Source organism: Apaloderma vittatum, unplaced genomic scaffold, assembly GCF_000703405.1.
Source record: "Apaloderma vittatum isolate BGI_N311 unplaced genomic scaffold, ASM70340v1 scaffold12474, whole genome shotgun sequence".
Classification (NCBI taxonomy): domain Eukaryota; kingdom Metazoa; phylum Chordata; class Aves; order Trogoniformes; family Trogonidae; genus Apaloderma; species Apaloderma vittatum.
This window is the reverse complement of record NW_009711001.1, coordinates 7,752-24,892: the sequence shown is the minus strand read 5'-3', so window position 1 is coordinate 24,892 and position 17,141 is coordinate 7,752. Positions and strand designations below refer to the sequence as shown.

The following is a 17,141-nucleotide window of genomic DNA, read 5'->3' as shown; positions in this document are numbered from 1 at the left end:
AGCCAAGGTGATGCCGGTCGTGTGTCGGCTCTTCCTGGATGACATCTTGGCTGTTCAACAACTGGCGGCACAAGCCCAGCAGAAGCGCTCCGGCTCCTGGTCGGTGTCTCTGCGCGCGAACGCCCCTTTTGCTGAAGGGGCGGGCGAAGCAGGAGGAAATCACCAGCGATTGTCGATTAAATAAGCTGAGGAGCTGCCTTAGATTGATGGAATTTCCTGTAAAGACTATTTGAAGAGCTTTTCATGCCAGCTGAGGCCTGGGGCGTGTCTTCTGGAGCTGATTGTCCTCTGACAGCCGCCTGCGTGTGGTAGAACATGAGCAGCAGTGGCATCAGCGAGAGACTTGGTCCAGCTCGGAGCCTTTTCTCCTTGACTCGGTGAATGCTGCTCCCTTCCTGCTGGCTAACCGAGCCCTTTGTGGATGTACCGCATGATCTCCATGAAAATACAATTAATTCTTCTCAAAGCCCAAGGATATGGTGTTGCTGTTTTTTCCATTCCTCTGTATAGAAGGCGAATCCTTATGTTGCGTTGTATGACAGGTTGCGATGTTCTGTGTCTTTTTTAGAAAAGCCTCAGGAAACCTGCCGGCCTTTCTGAAGTGAAGGGATTTGTAAAAATTAGTTGGTTTTTAACTAGCTGTTGCAATTTGTCACGGCTTATTGCAGGCAGGCTCTTTATTTCCCGAAAAATCAGCTGTGGGCTGGTTATATGGACAGATCCAAGAGTGTTAGCTGTCCATGGAAAAAAATGGCGTTCGGATTTTGGTTTTAGTAGCTGAGAATTAACTCTTGGCCCAAATATCATTAGAGGAAAAACTGATGCTTGCTTTCTCGTCTCCCCAAGCAAAACAACTTTTTTTTGGTTCCAGTGCAAACATGCGCTCACGGTGCCAGCGCCACGACACGGTGCCGATGTGCGGGTGTCCTAGAGGATTGGAGGCAAATCTCTGGGGTAAAGAATATTGTTTTGGAAAGTCAGGAATACCTTTAAGAAGTGTATTTAGTCATCTCTTGAAATAAAAAGAGAGTTGCAGCCGAGCACCTTTTCTCAGCTGCTGTTCAGGACGACGGAGCCCCTCGCAGCGGTCGCTGTTTTGGGATATACCTCTGTATCGTACCAGCGATGTCGTGATGAAGTCATCCATCGCTATTGCTGTCGAACTGGGCTAATCTCCCGCTGACTAAACAACACAAAGGTTCCCGGATTCGTTCCTGTTTTCCTTAAAGGAGTACAATCAAGTGCAGGCAATTAAGAGAGAGAGGGAGGGAGGGAAGTGTAGCTCTAGATATTACCCCTGATATCAGGCTCTCTGCCCAGGGCGTGTTTGGGTTTCCGAGGGTTTTTGAAAGAAAAAACTAAAACACACAAAACCCCCTCACCAAACAATTGCTGCTTTTCTAATTTTTCACTGTATTTTTTTTCCAGCTGTTCCTTTTGGGAAGGGAGAACCCGACAACCACCCAAACAAATTCCAAACAACAGAAACAAATTTCCTAGAGACGGGAAAGAGCAAAATTAATTTTGAACAAAGCACGCTGAGAAATAATTCTTTTATTTCTGCTCTCCTCCCAGCCTTTTCAGGCACCGTGGCAGAACCTTTGAAAAAAACACGTGCCTGGTTCCTTTGAGCAGCTTTTGGAAGTTAAGCCTGTGTGGAAGCTGGTTTGGTGTGGGGGTCAGTGTCATTCTCCAGCAACACTCCTCTTCTACCTTCACCTGGCCGGACTTTTATGCCTGTAATTAGTCAAGGCATTTAGAAAATGAGTTTTTTCCGTGCAGCTAGGACAATAATTGTAACTATGTGTATTTGATCACCGAATCCTGCAGAACTATAAAAACTGGGGCGTGTAGATGTGACCGCGTCCTACAAGGAACATTTTTTTTCATAGTAATTATTTGCTTTCAAAACATTGGGAGGGAAGGGAAGGTAGAACAATCGGAGCAAGTGGCACGTTTGATAGAAATTGGTTTAAGGGCCCGGGAAGCTTTTATTGCCCTTTCCTTTTAAAACATACCTGTTGCTCAGCCGCTCCTGAGCGATGCTCCCACTCCCTGAGCAAGCAACAGACGCTTCGTGCCAGCCCGTCGCGGCGTGGTTTTGCTCTGCCCCTGTGATCTGCTGAAGCAATGGGCTTCTGCCGCGGGGATCCCTTACCCCGGCCCTTCATCTCCTTCTCCCTGCCTCATGTTTTCTCCTGCGTGGGCTCAAACCCGTCCCATCCAGACCGCGGTCACGCACGCTTGTTCCTTCTTTTCAAGCTGCGAGGCTCTTTTTCTGCACCAGGAGCAGAAAGGAAAGGGTGCGTGTTCTTCTGATCCGTTTAAATAAACGGCTTAGAAATGTAGCGTTAGTACGGGGGCGGTTTTGTTGTTCCTGTTAATGTTGTCTTGGGCAGAGATGGAGGAGGAGGCCTTTTGGGAAACTTCCCAGCAAGCAGCCGAGCACTTCAGACTGTGTTACGCCTTGGCCACTTGTACCTATAAGGATCCTTCTGTAATATTGCCTTCTACCACCACCATTACCAAAAATTCCGCGGTACAGGAGAGCAAAAACCTGCTTTCCCTTACAGCCCTGCAGGACCCAGACACTGGCCTGGCTCGGTAACCCCGGCTAAGCCACTTGGCCAGTTGGTCTTAGTTTTTTCCTCCTTCGTTAACTGTTGATTCGTCGCCTTGCGCTGGGGCAGGATCGTGAGGAATGCTGCGCATTCGGGGCAAGTGCGGTGCCCCGTGGTGGCTGAGGTCATCTAAGGACCAGCTGTGGAAAATTTGACCTCACTCCTCACTTTCCTTTCCTCCTTGTCATCGGGCTGTGGAAAAAAATAACCCCATGTCATGGGCCCATGGTGGTCAGGGTCACCGAGATAAAAGCCTGGCTGCTGAAGGCATTTTAGCCATGACTTTTCTTTACCTCTTTAATACAACAAGAAGATTTCGGAGACAATAAATTGGAAACTCTGACCCTGTAATGGTGCCTTGAAAGCTGTCTCCTTTTCCAGGAGAAGCACCTTGGGTGTGTCCTTCCGTTTGTTGAAATTTGCAGTTCGCTCAAGTTTTTCGTTCTCCAGCACTGAAGCTTTGAAATTATTTCGATGCTTGAGTTTCACATGTAATTATCAGCCTCCAGGAACTGAGTACTTAAAATAAAGTGCCAGCTGTCACAAGCATCGGAACCAGTGTGGAGGAGCTGACAATCTATAAGTGCAGGCAGGTGACGTGACTTACCCAGGGCCATATGGCAAAGTGAGTCAGGATTACGATTCAGATCTTACCATTTCCCCCAAGAATGCCTGTGAGGGTCCTGCTGACCCTCTGACACAGCTTTTACGCAGGAAAGACTGCAGTTTATGCCTCAGGCAGTTAAAATATGCATGAAAGACTGATCTGAGTTGCCCCTGTGTAGAAATACAAGGCCTAGTGTTAGCTGTGTTTACTGGCGGTTGAATTTCCAGTTGTGTTGGTGAGTCTGAGAAACTCTCCATTTGCTTCCCAGGCTCGGGGAAAGCAAACATGCAGGAGCAGGTGAATTTTTGGTTGCTGGACCCCAGCACACAGCGTGGCAGGAAATTACGTGGTGTAACCACAGGTCCTGAAGGCTGTCTTGTGCCTTGAGCTCGTGATGAGGTTGTTCCCATGTCGGACACTGACCAAATCTGGTCTGTGCAGTATCAGAGCTGACCTTGAGCACTGGCAGTCAAACCCCTGGGGTAGGGAAGAGTCACACCCCAAGGCTGGCAAGGACAATTGGAGCCCGGTGGTGTCCCCGTGTCCCTGCAATTCCATCTTTCTGGTGGATCTCCCAGGCCCCAGGAGAGGAGTTTTAGGTCTCTGTCACAGTTTGCAGATGTGAAGGTGTCAGGATACACCTATTTGAGCTGAAGCTGTGACTCGGTCTCTCAGGGAGCGGATGCTGGTCCAACCACGTACCCAGAAGAATGGAGTAGCCCCCTGAAGCTTTGTCAGCATCCACTGATTGCAGCAGGCACCTCATTTCTGTCCGTGTGGTGAGCAGTGAGGGGACAAATGTCTTGGCAGACGAGGAAGAACCACGTGGCTCAGGGATTCACCCGGGCTGGCCCTTCAGGGACGCCTTCTCTGTGTTTGCCCTGCTCTTACTCTTCCCTCATCACCCCCAGGTGGATGAGGGCGAGATGCTGGGCAGGGTGAACTCTCCTGTGACCCATCGCAGTTGTTCTTACAATGGAAACCAAGAGCCCACGGTACAGAGATTGTCCTGACTCCGGGCTAGGTGTGGAAATTCATTCGTAACTGGTGCTGACTCAGTGATTACCTTGTCCTGCCAGAAGAGACCTGAAAATATTAATCCTGTGTGGAAGCGTTGGTAACAAATCCCCTGGCTTTGACACTGGAGGCAGCTTGGCTACGTCTCCCTGGGGCAGCCTGGTGGGTTTGCCCGACCAAAAGCGTTGGCTGCCCGTACCCATCTCCTCTGCTTTCTCTGCTTGTGTCAGGCTCTTGCCAAGCTGATCTTCCTGCTCCCACGCCAGCTCTGCTGCCCGCGCTTTTGGGTACTGGTTGGCAGTTTCAGTGCTTTAGTGATCTCAGCCTCTTCCAACGTTGTCCTGCAGTGATATTCCGCTGTGGAAGCTGCTTCCCCAGGAGTGACGATCTGTAGCTGGGGAGAGTGCGACAGCACTTGTTAGATCTGCTCTGTGCCTCATCTGCATTTGTACCACGCGACGCCCTTACAAACGGGAACGGAGACAAAGAGCTTCTCAGTCAGAGGCCTCTGGGAGAGAAGTCCAGGAGAGCTGCAGTGGGTTTTGCTCGCTGGGGCTCTCTTATCTGCCGCTTGGTTCCTCTACAAGTGCTGTCTCGCCACAGAAAGGGCCACATCTGGCTTGAAGTCACTTGAACGAGAGACTCTGCGCTCTGAACATTGCATGAACGGGCTTGGTCTTTCCCACGGCAGTGAAATCCTTTCAGACTCTTGTCCGTGCCGAGCTCCCAGCGCTTCTAATGAAGAGGCTTTTAGCTCGGCTGGTGTTTGGGAGCTCCGGTACAGCTCGGCTTTTGGTAAAACGAGGAGATGCTAGAGGTAGGGATGTAATGGGTCCAATTTCAGCTTGCAGGTAGGTCCCAGAGAGAGAACAGAACATCCTCCTCGTGCAAGCTTTTGTGTGCTGCCGCCGAGCTGAGCAGACATCACCTGCGTGGGCTGCTCTGGCTTTTGAAATAGAAAACTGATGATAAGAAAGTAAGATCCTTCTGTGCTTCTGGGGACCTCCTTTGGCTGTTGCCAAAACCCTATTTCTTACTTGCACTTTTTCTTCTCCTGGCTGTTTTCTGCAATCCTGTGGTGGCTTTTGCTTTCAACTCCCAATTTTGTGCCTCCCTGGCCGCCGCCTGCAGTCGCCATCTGGTACAGGGGCTGCTTGTGCTGAGACTGTGTCTTTGCAGAAGGAATGAATCTGGCAAAAAGCTTCGGCAAGGTGGCCTCTAGCAGCCAATAATCGTCATTCATCAGCGTGGCGATGTGATTCCTCACCAAAATCACTGGTAAGAATCTACACAGCGTATTTGGCTGTTGGGTTTTTTTCTTTTGGTCTGTCTTTCAAGGCCAGCTTTGCAGCCTTGACTTGAATGTGAGAAGTAAGCTGGGGTTCTTTCAGACTTCTTCACCACTGGCACGTACAGGCTGCCGTCAGAAGCAAGCTGCCTGTCCAGCTAATGGACAGAATCAACCTTTACTCTCCACATTTTGCTGTATTGGGTCCGTAACACAAAAAAAGCCTGGTGGGAGGGTTTGTCTGAAAGAACACAAGGGAGGAATATACCTCTGCCGTCTTGCTTTTTGTGCTTTTTTTCCCTCCTTTCAGCAGTATCCCCCAAAGCTTGGGTCCAGCTCTGTGTCTGCTCCTTGCGAGGGACGACTTCTTGACCAGAGCCATCTAACAGTACCCGTTTACAGGTGGCCTTCTGCAGAGTTTCAAACTTGATATTTCTCCTCAAGTGACACTGAACGGAGGTGCCCTGAAAAAGCGCTGATTGGAAAGGGGGAGCGAAGCGTTCCGCTTGTTCTTTGAAGCAGAACCACCCTCTGGCTCCCGAACCAGCAGTAATAAATGGAGTCAAATAGCGTGCGACGCAATTGCCTTCTCCCTTTGTGTCGGCTCCGTATAGTTCTTGCATGTGACGTTTCTTCCTGGCCATCGTGCTCTTTATCCTCCCATTGTACGAAGACTGCAAACAGAATTCACTCGTTTGTTATCGCGGCTTTTAATTTCTTGGAGGTTAAAAAAAAAACCACAAACCCCAAACCAACCCTCGAGCCCTCTTTGCCCGGCGCTGTTTAAATCTGCTCTCAGCCTGCTTGCACAGCTCACTCCTGCCCTGCGATGCAGAGCACGGGTCGGCAGAAGAAGTTTGAAGCAATCAGTGCAACAGGGCTTAAAAGCCCCGCGGGGGTGTCGCTGAAGAGAAGCTGGCTGGAAGGCCTTACGTGGCACCCGTAAGTCAGAAGGTTGTGCTCATCTTTCCGATTGCGGCGCTGTGCTTAAAGGGACGCTCTCGTTCCTGGCCTCCTGGGTTTCGGTGCTTCTGAGCAACGGGAATTATTTTCTTTGGCCTCTGCAATGTCTCCGTGGTCGTGTGGTTTCCTTCCTATGAAGGTGAACGTTGCAGATTAAAATTCCCTTTGGTAGTTTATGAGCTCTCAAAACAGAGGCTGGAAGGCAAGATGGGTGGGAATGCCCAGCTTATTAAATTTGTCCCACCACAGGAATCGCCTGACCTTTCTTGGTGCTGTAATAACACCAAAGGAGACGGAGTTCCTGTTTGGGAAACGTTACCAAGAAAATGCCGGAGGTGGAAATCCAGCCAAAGGACCTGGGTGGGAGGAGAGGCCTGGGAGAGATGGTTCTTCCATCACTCGCGCAGCTCTTTCCTCCTGTCTGCCTTCGTCCAGCTCTGGGTTCTTGCGGTCGTGTTGCAGGACCTTTAAAGGTCGTCCAGCCCAGCCACGGGTGCTAAACCGTGTTCTTTCGAACCACGTCACTAGATGATGGGTGGGGTGGGAGTGGAGGGTTGTGTTTGACCGGGGTTTCTCTGTTTCCTGCCCCGCAGCTCTTCTGTTTGCCCTGGGGGAAAAGACTTTTCAGTTAAGAAGATGGAGAAGCAGAGGGGAGTGCTCTTGGGATGCGTCCGCTGGGATGAAGAAGAGGAAGGGGATGAGGAGGATGGGCTGGCTCCTTGCGCTTCTCCTTCCAGCCAAATGAGCCAACTGGAAGATGTGCAGGTGGAGATGCTCGAGAAGGCAAGGGAGCTCTTCCAGCTGTGTGACAAGGACGAGAAGGGTTTTATCACCAAGGTGGACATGCAGGTGAGGGAAAAAACCCGTCCCTGGGAGGAGCTGTAAAGTCCTGGGTAGCAGAAGAGGGGGGAATGTGGCACATCTTTACCCTTGGCAGGCAGGGGCGTGCGCGTGGGCTCTGTCTTTTTCAGATTTCTGGGAGCCAAACTCCACCGCAGCCGCCTGCTAGGAACGGAAAATCCCAGGAGGGCCTTGGACCTCCAGGGAATTCCTGGGACAAGCGGGACTGCAATTCCAACCTTGTGAGGAATGCATAAAACCAAAAAATTTGCACGGTTCCTACAAACGTTAAGCATGCGGCGGGTGGGAGAAAGATCTTTGGTTGGATTAAAAAGAAACAACCCCCCCCAGCCCCAAAACGCACAGCCGACAACAAAAACTCCCCCAGCCTCTTAACAAAAAAAGCTCTATAATTCTTTTGTCTCAATCGTAGCTAAAGCCTGATCTCAAAAGCTTATTTTAGGCCTGACCTATGCTCTGGAAGAATGTGGTTTGCTGCTTTCTGTTTAAAATACTTTGTTAACAGAAAGACTATTTCTGTGTGGGTTTTGCTTTAGGTTTATCAGGAAGGTTACATGGGGATTGTTTTTCTCCTGTCCCATCTCTCCCTCTGGCTATAATCAACACTTGGCAAGTCCGGGCTGGTTTAATTATTGACTCACTTTGGTTTGGGTTGTGCCATGCCTGGTGATGTGTGGTTATATTAATAAATATTTATTAAGATTTTACCTAAATCTGGCCATTTAATGGGCAGTAACGATGTTTTAGCCTACACCTCTTGCTATTTGGTTTTAGCCTACACCTCTTGCTATTTGGAAGCTTTTTGGAGGGCTCTGCTCGGGTGGTATGAAAGAAAATCTCTCTGCTTCTTGTCTGCGTCATGGGAATAACGGTAAAATCCCAACAGGTGATGGAAGAAAGCTGACAGTTATGGTCTGAGCTTTTTATTTCTGATCTGCGAGATTTCCTGCAAGAGCTGGGAACTGAATCCAGACACCCCCAAGTCTGTCTTTTCTCTCTCGACCAAAGAGATGGAGCTGGCACCTGCCGTGTCCCCGTCGCTGTGGGCCGGAGCTGAAGATGGCTGCGACAGGAGCTGGTTGTGGGGAGGACTTGGCTCGCGCCTTCATTTTGTTCGTTCTTTTGTCTTTGCAGCGGCTCCAGAGCGAACTGCCCCTAACCCTCGAGCAGCTGGAGACTGTTTTCGACAGCTTGGAGCAGAACAACAACGGGTACCTGACGCCGGTGGAGTTCAGCATGGGACTGGGTAAGGGCTGCGCAGAGGCAGAGGAAGGAAAAAGCCTGCCGTGATGTGATTTCTCGTGTTGGTCAGGAAGAAAGTGCAGCGGTTCCGCTGAAGCTCTACCAGTTACGCAGGGCAAGAGGTGTTTGGGAGGAGGAAGGACTGGGGCACCTCTGCTGGTTGTAAATTCTCAGAAAACTTGGGCTGTGTCGGCACCTTCCTTGGGCATGGAGAGGTGTTCATTGGGCCAGGTCACAGCAAGTGAAAACCGGCAGTCTGGGGGTTTGGAAGTGAACTGCAGTGTCCCGATTGCTCAGGTTGTGGCTGCTCGTGGCTTTCTCACAACTTGGAGGGGATGTTCTTTTTCAGTGCTTCGGTCTGAAGGGCAAGCAACAGCCACCCCTGAAAGGAGAAGCTATGAAGATTTCCTTGAAATAGAAGCTGTGTCTTGGGCCAGCCTGTTCAGGGGATGTGTTAACCCCCTGAGTAGCTGCTGCCGGTGCCTCTTTCTGCCTTTTGCAGGGAAAGCTGCTTACTGAGAGGGCTCCTTGCGTAGCTGCTGAGAGATTGCAGGGTGAAAAAAGAGTGTACATTTAGATTGTTCACTTGAAAGCAATCTGAGATCCTTCTAGGATGTCAAAACAGTCTCTGGATCATTCTCTACCTCACTCTTCCCAGCGGTAAAAGAGGGATAATGAGACATAATGACTCTTTCTTTAAAGCAGACATCCAAAGTGCCTAATCTGAGCCCATCTCCTTAATAAACTGTCTGAGCCTGAGGCTTTAAGCTGAGCAGGGCCTGTATCTCCCCACTGTGAGTGTTTTTACAGCACGTTCTAAGCGTGGGAGGGGCAGGGCTAGATTGTGGAGCTAAGAAGCGGTGGAGTTAAGTCATTCGAGGTACACAAATAGTGGATATTTTTCCCCTTAGGGCAGCTTTGTGTTCTCATCTGTGCTCTGGACATCCTTGGCTCCCGGCCGTGTGGTTGGGATGTCATTTCTGCCTTGCAAAGCAAGCGGCTGTGTTTTGGAAAGGAAGAGTAGCTGCCGCTGGAAGCCTGACCTCTGTATACAGGACGGGGGCCTGTGTTTTGGGTAGGATCACTCGATCCATTTCTCTGAGAAGAATTCGTTCCCGGCACCGCTGTTTATCACGTTCTTTTGCACAGCGTGATATTCTCGTGGCATTAGTGTCTCTTCCAGATAGCTGGAAGCCGTCCTTCCACAGGAGGTGCTCTGGCAGTGGGTTCGTTTTGTTCTCAATCCTAGCAAGAGGTGGTTCTCATCCCCTGGCACTTGAATCAGAACTTAACCAGCCCTTGTAGCACATGAGGAGGGGAAGGGTAAGGATCTCCGCCTTGCTGGGAAACAGAGGCACAGCGTTGTTCAGTCCAAAGGGACCACTGGTGACTGAACCTGTGCTGCTGCTCCACGGGAGTGAAGTGACCTAATGCCGGGAGCATCCAAGGCCGTGGGTGGTGGGGTCATCTTCAGGCAGATGTGTGCTCTGCGACCTACTCTGGGTGATGCTGCTCTGGCAGGGGGGTTGGACTGGATGATCTTTCGAGTGGTTCCCTTCCAACCCTGAACATTCTGTGATTCTGGGAGCAGAGCCCTAACAGCCTGTTGGTGGGCTGGGAGCCAGTCCCAGCATTGCGGACTGGACGCTGACATCACTTGGGGTGTCAGAACGGAGGCTCTTTACTGACCGAGAGCTCTATTCTACACCAGCAGCCTGCAGGCAGCTTCTCATGGAGCTCTGTCATTGAAACTCCAGCTTATTAACCGACATCCAGTTTGATTTTCTTTATTTCTTTTCTTCCCTTACCAGAGAAGTTAATAGGGATTGAATTGTGTCAAGGGGCTGGGAGAATGGATCACTCCAGGCACGAGGAGACCTTTGAGTCAGGTTGGTCAGATGATTTGGATCCGGCAGATGATGATGAAGAGAAACGATTCTGTTCCATGATGGAGCAGCTCGGAGCAGCCCAGATGTTTGAAGAGTAAGTAGGGGAGTTGCGGGGCGTTACTTCCACCCTGTTTCGATGCCAAAAAATCCCCTCAGAATACCAGAAAAGGCCAAAAAGAGGTGAACTGAGCTGCTTGCTCTCAGAAGCACTGCTTGGGCTTTCTGTCCTGCTCTCTTGGGTTTTCATATGCTTAGTAGGAAATGCAGCGAAGTCCCTGTTTTCTCATCAATTCCTTTCAGCACGGTGCTTTTCGCAGTTTCCCAAACTCCAAGAGTTCACGCCACAGCTGTAAAATGTAACAGTCATGGCTTGGAAGCTCATCTGTGTGCAGCAAATAAAAGAAGCTTGTGAGGGTTAGACAAGGTAAACAGGATGAGCGCGTTCCAAAACGACCTGAGACCGTTCCCATTTGTTCAGACAAACTTCTCGAAGAGCCTCTGTGAAAGAATCTGTGCTCAAGGGGCTGCTCGGGACTGAGCTGAGCTTGGAGAGCGCGAAAGGCTGAACTGGCCGAGGGCTGCTCAGCCGAGCCTTGCGACTCGATATTAATGCTCTTGCATGTGGCCCCGGTAGAGTCTGCTGGCCCCCAGTGACATCCAGCCTTTTTTTAGGGCCTTCCCAAGTGAAGCCTAACTGGTTCTTACTGGCGCGTGTCTGCTAGGGCTGGGGTGCTCAGCTGCATCCGTAGCAGCCCTTTTTTTTTCTTTCCAGGCATCATCGTCCAAAGTGTTGCTGATTTGCAGGGAGCAGGCAGGTTAGGGGCCAGAGGTGGACAGGATGGGAGACAAAAGCTGGGAATGAAGGAATTTGCTCCTTACAGAGCTTCAGCTGTCACAAAACGGATATTTTTGGGTCTCGTCTGTGACGCAAAGCACCTGTCCTGAAAAATTCTGGAAAGCTGTTATGCCTCAGATAATGTGAAAGGCCACACTGCTGTTCTGGAAAACCAGACCGTGCTGTTTCTAACTCTGCTTTGAGAAGCATCAAGCCTTCAAGTAGAATTATCCTGTGTTTTATTTTGACCACTTCCTTGTGGTTTTATGCAAGGAGTCTGGTAGCTACTTCATGTCATGCCTTTGTGCCAAGCCAGCTCTTGCAAAGAAGTAACATAAAACAGAAGCTACCTGGGTCAGAGCAGCTATCTGGTTTTGCTAGAAAGAAATGGTTTTGTTTCTTAACAGGACTCCATACGTTCTTTTATCTAAAAGATGAAGTTTTGATAAAGTGCTGGTAACTTTTTCAACTTGGGACAGAAGGAGGAGCAATGGTGACAGGGGGAATCAAGAGCTTTCTGTTTAGGTTTTATTTGTTTTTCACAAAGAATAATCAGGGAGCCAAATACATAGGCAGTTTGTCTTTCGGGATAACAGCCTGTAACATGACACAGAAATTTATTTGTTTCTCTTCTCTCTTCTGTGCTCACTCCAGTCCGCGGGAGATTCGAGAGTTCTGGGCTCGGCTCCGAAAGGAGCGTCCGGAGCTGTTATCCAATTTTGAAGAGTTTCTGTTGCGTGTTTCGTCCTACATGAGGGAGGTGAATCACGAGAAGGAGTCCATGGAACAGGCGCTGAAGCGGTAAGCAAGAACGCCGCGGCCAGTTGCTGTCAGGGACCAGCTGCTGCTTGGGTGCTGCCTGGGCTGCAAGGAGAACCTGTGCTACAGCACACAGACGTTCTTCTTGACACTCTGGTTTGGGTTTGTTTTGCATCAGTGCGCGCCCATAACATTTGGGTCGGTTAAAATCCCCCTCTGGGCCAACAACCGTTAGCAGGAATCTTCTCCCTCTCTCCCCTCCCGTTCCCTCTGTGTGTTCTCTTTCTCTCTCCTGACCTGTGTGCACCCTGCCTTTCGCAGGAAGGAGACAGACCACGACCGAGAGGTCAGGTGCCTTTATGAAGAAATGGAACAACAGATCAAAGCAGAAAGGGAGAGGCTGATCTGCCAGGTACTTCATGGCCCTTGGCTGAAGTCAGACTTTCTCTGCTCTGACGCAGAGGTGGTGGCTCATCTGGCCAAGCAACAGCTCTTACCATCTGTCTTTACCTTGGCAGGAAGCGCTGAGGCATGACAGGAGTAACCTGCTCCAGAGGGAGCTGCGCAGCAAAGAGCAGGAGCTGGAGAAGATCCTCTACCGCCAGAAGAAGGTAACGGGACCCAAGTCCTTTGTAAAGAACCACATGTCCCCTTCTGCTGTCTCTTTGCTAAGGCCTTTTCTGACTGAGAATGGTTTTTATTGCGGAAGGTTGGCACTACCTCTTCTGGTACTAGCTAGGCTAGTTCTCTCCTGCCTCTGAAGGTGTCGAAGTGGTTTGTCACGTGGTTGGTTTGTCTTCAAGTGTAATGTCTTCCTGGTGGGCAGCAGGATGGCCATGAGCCAGCAATGGGCCCTCGTGGCCAAGAAGGCCAACGGCTTCCTGGGGTGCATCAAGAAGAGAGTGGCCAGCAGGTCGAGGGAAGTCCTCTTCCCCCTCTGCTCTGTCCTGGTGAGGCTGCATCTAGAGTGCTGGGTCCAGTTCTGGGCTCCCCAGTTCAAGAAGGACAGGGAACTGCTGGGGAGGGTACAGCAAAGGGCTACAAAGATGATTGGGGGACTGGAACATCTCTCTTACGAGGAAAGGCTGAGGGTCTTGGGGCTTTTCAGTCTGAAAGGGTGAGTGTCGGGAGGAGGGGGACAGTTTATTTTTGGTGTGCCCTGTGACAGGACAAGAGGTAACAGGCTCAAACTTGAACAGGACAAGTTCCATCTAAACATGAGGAGGAGCTTCTTTACTGTGAGGGTTCTGGAGCCCTGGCCCAGGCTGCCCAGAGAGGGTGCGGAGTCTCCTGCTCTGGAGACATTCAAAATCCACCTGGACACTGTCCTGCGCAGCCTGCTCGAGGTGACCCTGCTCTGGTAGGGAGGTTGGACTAGATAATCTCCAGAGGTCCCTTCCAACCCTCAACGTTGTGAGTCTGCAAATCCTTTATCCGTGCATTTTCTTATCTGCTTTGTTTTCCTCCCAGCACAATCTTCCTAGCAGTGGTACAATAACTATTTGGCAAAGAAGTTGGGGTGAAAATTGGGAAGTTGTGAGCTGAAGCCTTGGCGAGGCAAGAGCCAATTTTCTCTAGTTTATGTTTTCTGGCTGCTCCAGAATAACCCAGAGCAAACGGTTCTGTGACGCTTAGAGCTGTACATGCTGTATATTTGCATTTCAGCACCTAACGATGTGCTGATTAATTGCTCACAGGAAAGATCAAAGCAGAAACTTCCCTTTAGCCCACCACGAAAGATCAAAGCAGAAACTTCCCTTTAGCCCGCCGGCCCTGGCATGGACATTTTTAGGGATAGTCCATCCTGAATTTCTTGTTTCCTTTTTGGCGTGAAGAAGAGCCAGCAAAACAGGTGCCTCGAGGAAGGAAATTAAGAATGAGATAGAGGAAATGATGTCCTGGATGGTGTGTACAGTTCTGGTCAACTCCAAAGAGCCAGCAAAACAGGTGCCTCGAGGAAGGATATTAAGAATAAGATAGAGGACATCATTTCCCTGCTGCCCACACCCTTGTTGTGCCTCGATGGTGTGTACAGTTCTGGTCAACTCCAGCTCCAGTGTCCTTCTTGAGTACGAAGGAACAGAACACATCTGATGAAGGAAATGGAGCATCTGCCTTAGGAAGAGGAACTAGGGAGGCTCAGACTTGATTTTGGAGCAGAGGAGACTGAGGGAATACACGTGAGCTTTATATACACACACACACACCATAGAAACTGGAGGCGTAAGAGAGGAACGAGCCGTTAGATGTGCAAACACGCTCTCTCTAGGCAGCATCTCCTCTTCCTGTGGACCAAGCTGGCCTACACCGACAGTTCCTCCTACTCCAGGGGCTGTTTGTGACACTCTTAACTCCGAGGCTTGTAATCTGTGGATAATCAGGTCCCTCTTGTGGTGGCAGACCAGAATTGTCATCGCAGGTCCTATGGCGTTGCTTCCACGCAGTGTGAAAGGGCGAGTTGTGAGTGGCAGAGATTCCTCACGCAGGGCCAGCTGGGCTTTACTTAAAGCCTGTCCCCTGGCTTTACTGAAAAATCTGAAGCCCGTGGGCAGGATTTGCTGGTTTTAAATCGTCATGCTCAAATTTTCCCCGAAATCCAAAGGACTGGAGGTCTCCAGACAAAGCTTTTTTTACAAGTATGATTGTAGCACAAAACTTTTCCCCTCTGTGTTTAACCCCTCGTCCTCCTCCTCCTCTCCCATCTCAGCTGGAACATCAGCTGCAGGCGCTGAACTCGGAGCAGCTGGAGACGCGGGTGCAGAACGAAAGGCTCCGGCACCTGAATGAAAACTTGCTGGAAGAGCTGGAGAAAAGCAAATGGGAGCTGGAGGCAGTGAAGGGGCAATTACAGAAGCTGCAGAAAGAAGCTCAGCTTGAGCAGGAGCAGAAGGACAGGTGAGAATGGGCAGGGAAGTGGGTGTCAGGGCAGGGCCCCCGGCAGAGAAGGAAGTAGTTGAAGAGTAGGGATTTCTAATTAGAAGCCTTAGAAGGGTTGCCTCTCTCTCCTCGAGGGAAAGGAGCAACATCTCAGTGGTCTTATGGGCCTAAACAGGGGGAGATACTGCTACCTTCTGCCTGCCTGTAGTGGGAAATGAATTGTTCATTGAAAGCTGGCCAGAGAAGCAGTGTAAAAAATAGAGCTGTTCCTCAGGAGGCGAATTCTCCATGTATTTTCAAGTTCAGCATTGCCTCTATGAAGTTCCCACAAATTCTTTTCTAATCACTTGTGTTCCTGTGTCCGGGCTTAATCGAATAAGACGTAGCTAAAACACTGGGTTGTGGCAGGGAGCATGCTTCCCATCTCTAGCAGCTGGGGAAGCTGGAGTGTGAAAGGAGAAAGCGGGGTGCCTGCCCTCCTGTCGGAGGAGAGCAGGAGAGCTGGGCTACACTCAGCTCTCGTGGCACTGCTGCTTCCTCGGAATCAGCCCTTACCTGTGAGAACGCTGCGAGTGTCCCCGGTAAAGGGTTCTTTCTATTTATTTTCCCATTAACTTACTTCCTTCTTGAAAATCCCTTTCACCCAGGGATGTGTTCAGAGTCTCGAAGAACATGCAGAAAGAGAAGCAAAGCCTCCTCCGGCAGCTGGAGCTCCTCAGGTGAGGACAGGGCTGGGGAGAAGCGCTCTTGTTGCACGTCAGGTTTCAGCTCTGTGCTCCTTCCTGCCCCAGAAAGCTCGGGGAGTGTGTTCGAGCAGTGCTCGGGCACCGCTTGTTTTTCTAAGCCCAGACAGTTTCAGAGTCTCGAAGAACATGCAGAAAGAGAAGCAAAGCCTCCTCCGGCAGCTGGAGCTCCTCAGGTGAGGACAGGGCTGGGGAGAAGCGCTCTTGTTGCACGTCAGGTTTCAGCTCTGTGCTCCTTCCTGCCCCAGAAAGCTCGGGGAGTGTGTTCGAGCAGTGCTCGGGCACCGCTTGTTTTTCTAAGCCCAGACAGTTGCAGAAGCTGCCCAGCTCTGGCAGAGTACTGGCTGTTATTTCACCGTCTCATCCTTCCACTGGAGGGATTTAGTCTTTCCTGCTGGCTTAAGGGGAGCCCACAACCTGAGCTGGGACACATGGAAATCCCCACATGTCTGGCAAGAAATAACCTCTGTGCCCCAAGCTCCCTTTCTGTTTTAGCTTTCAAATGTGGGTCTTGACTCCGTTTTTGATGTGTGCTTCATTGTGTCTCCCCGGTATCTTCCTCCGGAGCAGAGAGATGAACAAGAAACTTCGAGACGAGCGAGATGCCTTCGAAGCCAAGAAGCTGGTTAGTCTCCGAAAGAAAATCCCAATTCCCAAACGCCCTCCTTTCATCTGCTGCTGTTCCTGTCTGCTGTTGCTGTCACCACTCGGGGCCCTGTCACTTCCATGGGGGACAATGACCTGAGCTCACCGGGCCTGGCGTGGTGCTTGATACAGACTTTTCAGGGCCTCTCTGCCCATGCTGGAGACAAGCTCTGCTGGTTGCTGTTGCCAACTGCCTGGGTTTAACCCAAGGCGCGTTAGCTTGGTGACTGTCAGGCAGCCCCGCGTTGGGGTCTGTGCTGGTGGGTGCGTGCGAGGAGGGGAGTGGAGCCGGACACATCCCTGGAGCTGGGCGGTGAGGAGGGAGATGGATTTCCAGACGCGCCACCAGCTCACCAGGGCGTGAAGGGGCAGGGAGAAAGGTTTTGGGGTTTTCTCTGACCATTTGAGTCTGTAGTGGATGTTTTCAGATGTTCTTCTGGGGCAGCTCCTCCATTCCTGGGAACTCTGCCGGGGTGGAGGTACAGCAGGGAGAGGGCTGGGAGAAAGCAGGGGGCCTCTTTGATGTCTGGAACAGTCAGCTCTATCTCTGGCCTTTCCCAGCCTCCAAGATAAGTACAAATATGTGATCTATTTTTTCATTCCCGTTGGGTTTTTTTCCCATAAAAAAGTCTTTGTGTTCCCAAATGTCAGTGGCGAGGCTGCTCCGGGCTCTTCTCGGACCGATCCCTGCCAGCATGTGTCTTTGCCTGCTCTGCCACCGCGCCCCACGCAAAGATCCGGAGGCGGCTGCCTCAGGGGGAGGACAGGCAGCTGGGGGCGGGGGGGGACGTTTT

The 17,141-nt window shown here is 50.8% G+C and overlaps 1 protein-coding gene across 1 annotated transcript in view; it reads left to right on the top strand.

Moving 5' to 3' along the window:
* Nucleotides 1-7,096: 7,096 nt before the first annotated feature.
* Nucleotides 7,097-17,141, top strand: part of LOC104272482 (EF-hand calcium-binding domain-containing protein 4A-like) — a gene marked incomplete at its 3' end in the record, with an annotated part of 17,399 nt that continues 7,354 nt past the window's right edge. Inside the window, exons 1-9 of the mRNA XM_009867497.1 lie at nt 7,097-7,345; nt 8,492-8,603; nt 10,411-10,582; nt 11,978-12,124; nt 12,404-12,494; nt 12,601-12,693; nt 14,790-14,977; nt 15,607-15,678; nt 16,273-16,327. Coding sequence (XP_009865799.1) covers nt 7,133-7,345; nt 8,492-8,603; nt 10,411-10,582; nt 11,978-12,124; nt 12,404-12,494; nt 12,601-12,693; nt 14,790-14,977; nt 15,607-15,678; nt 16,273-16,327 — 1,143 coding nt within the window. The remainder of the gene's footprint in view (nt 7,346-8,491; nt 8,604-10,410; nt 10,583-11,977; nt 12,125-12,403; nt 12,495-12,600; nt 12,694-14,789; nt 14,978-15,606; nt 15,679-16,272; nt 16,328-17,141) is intronic.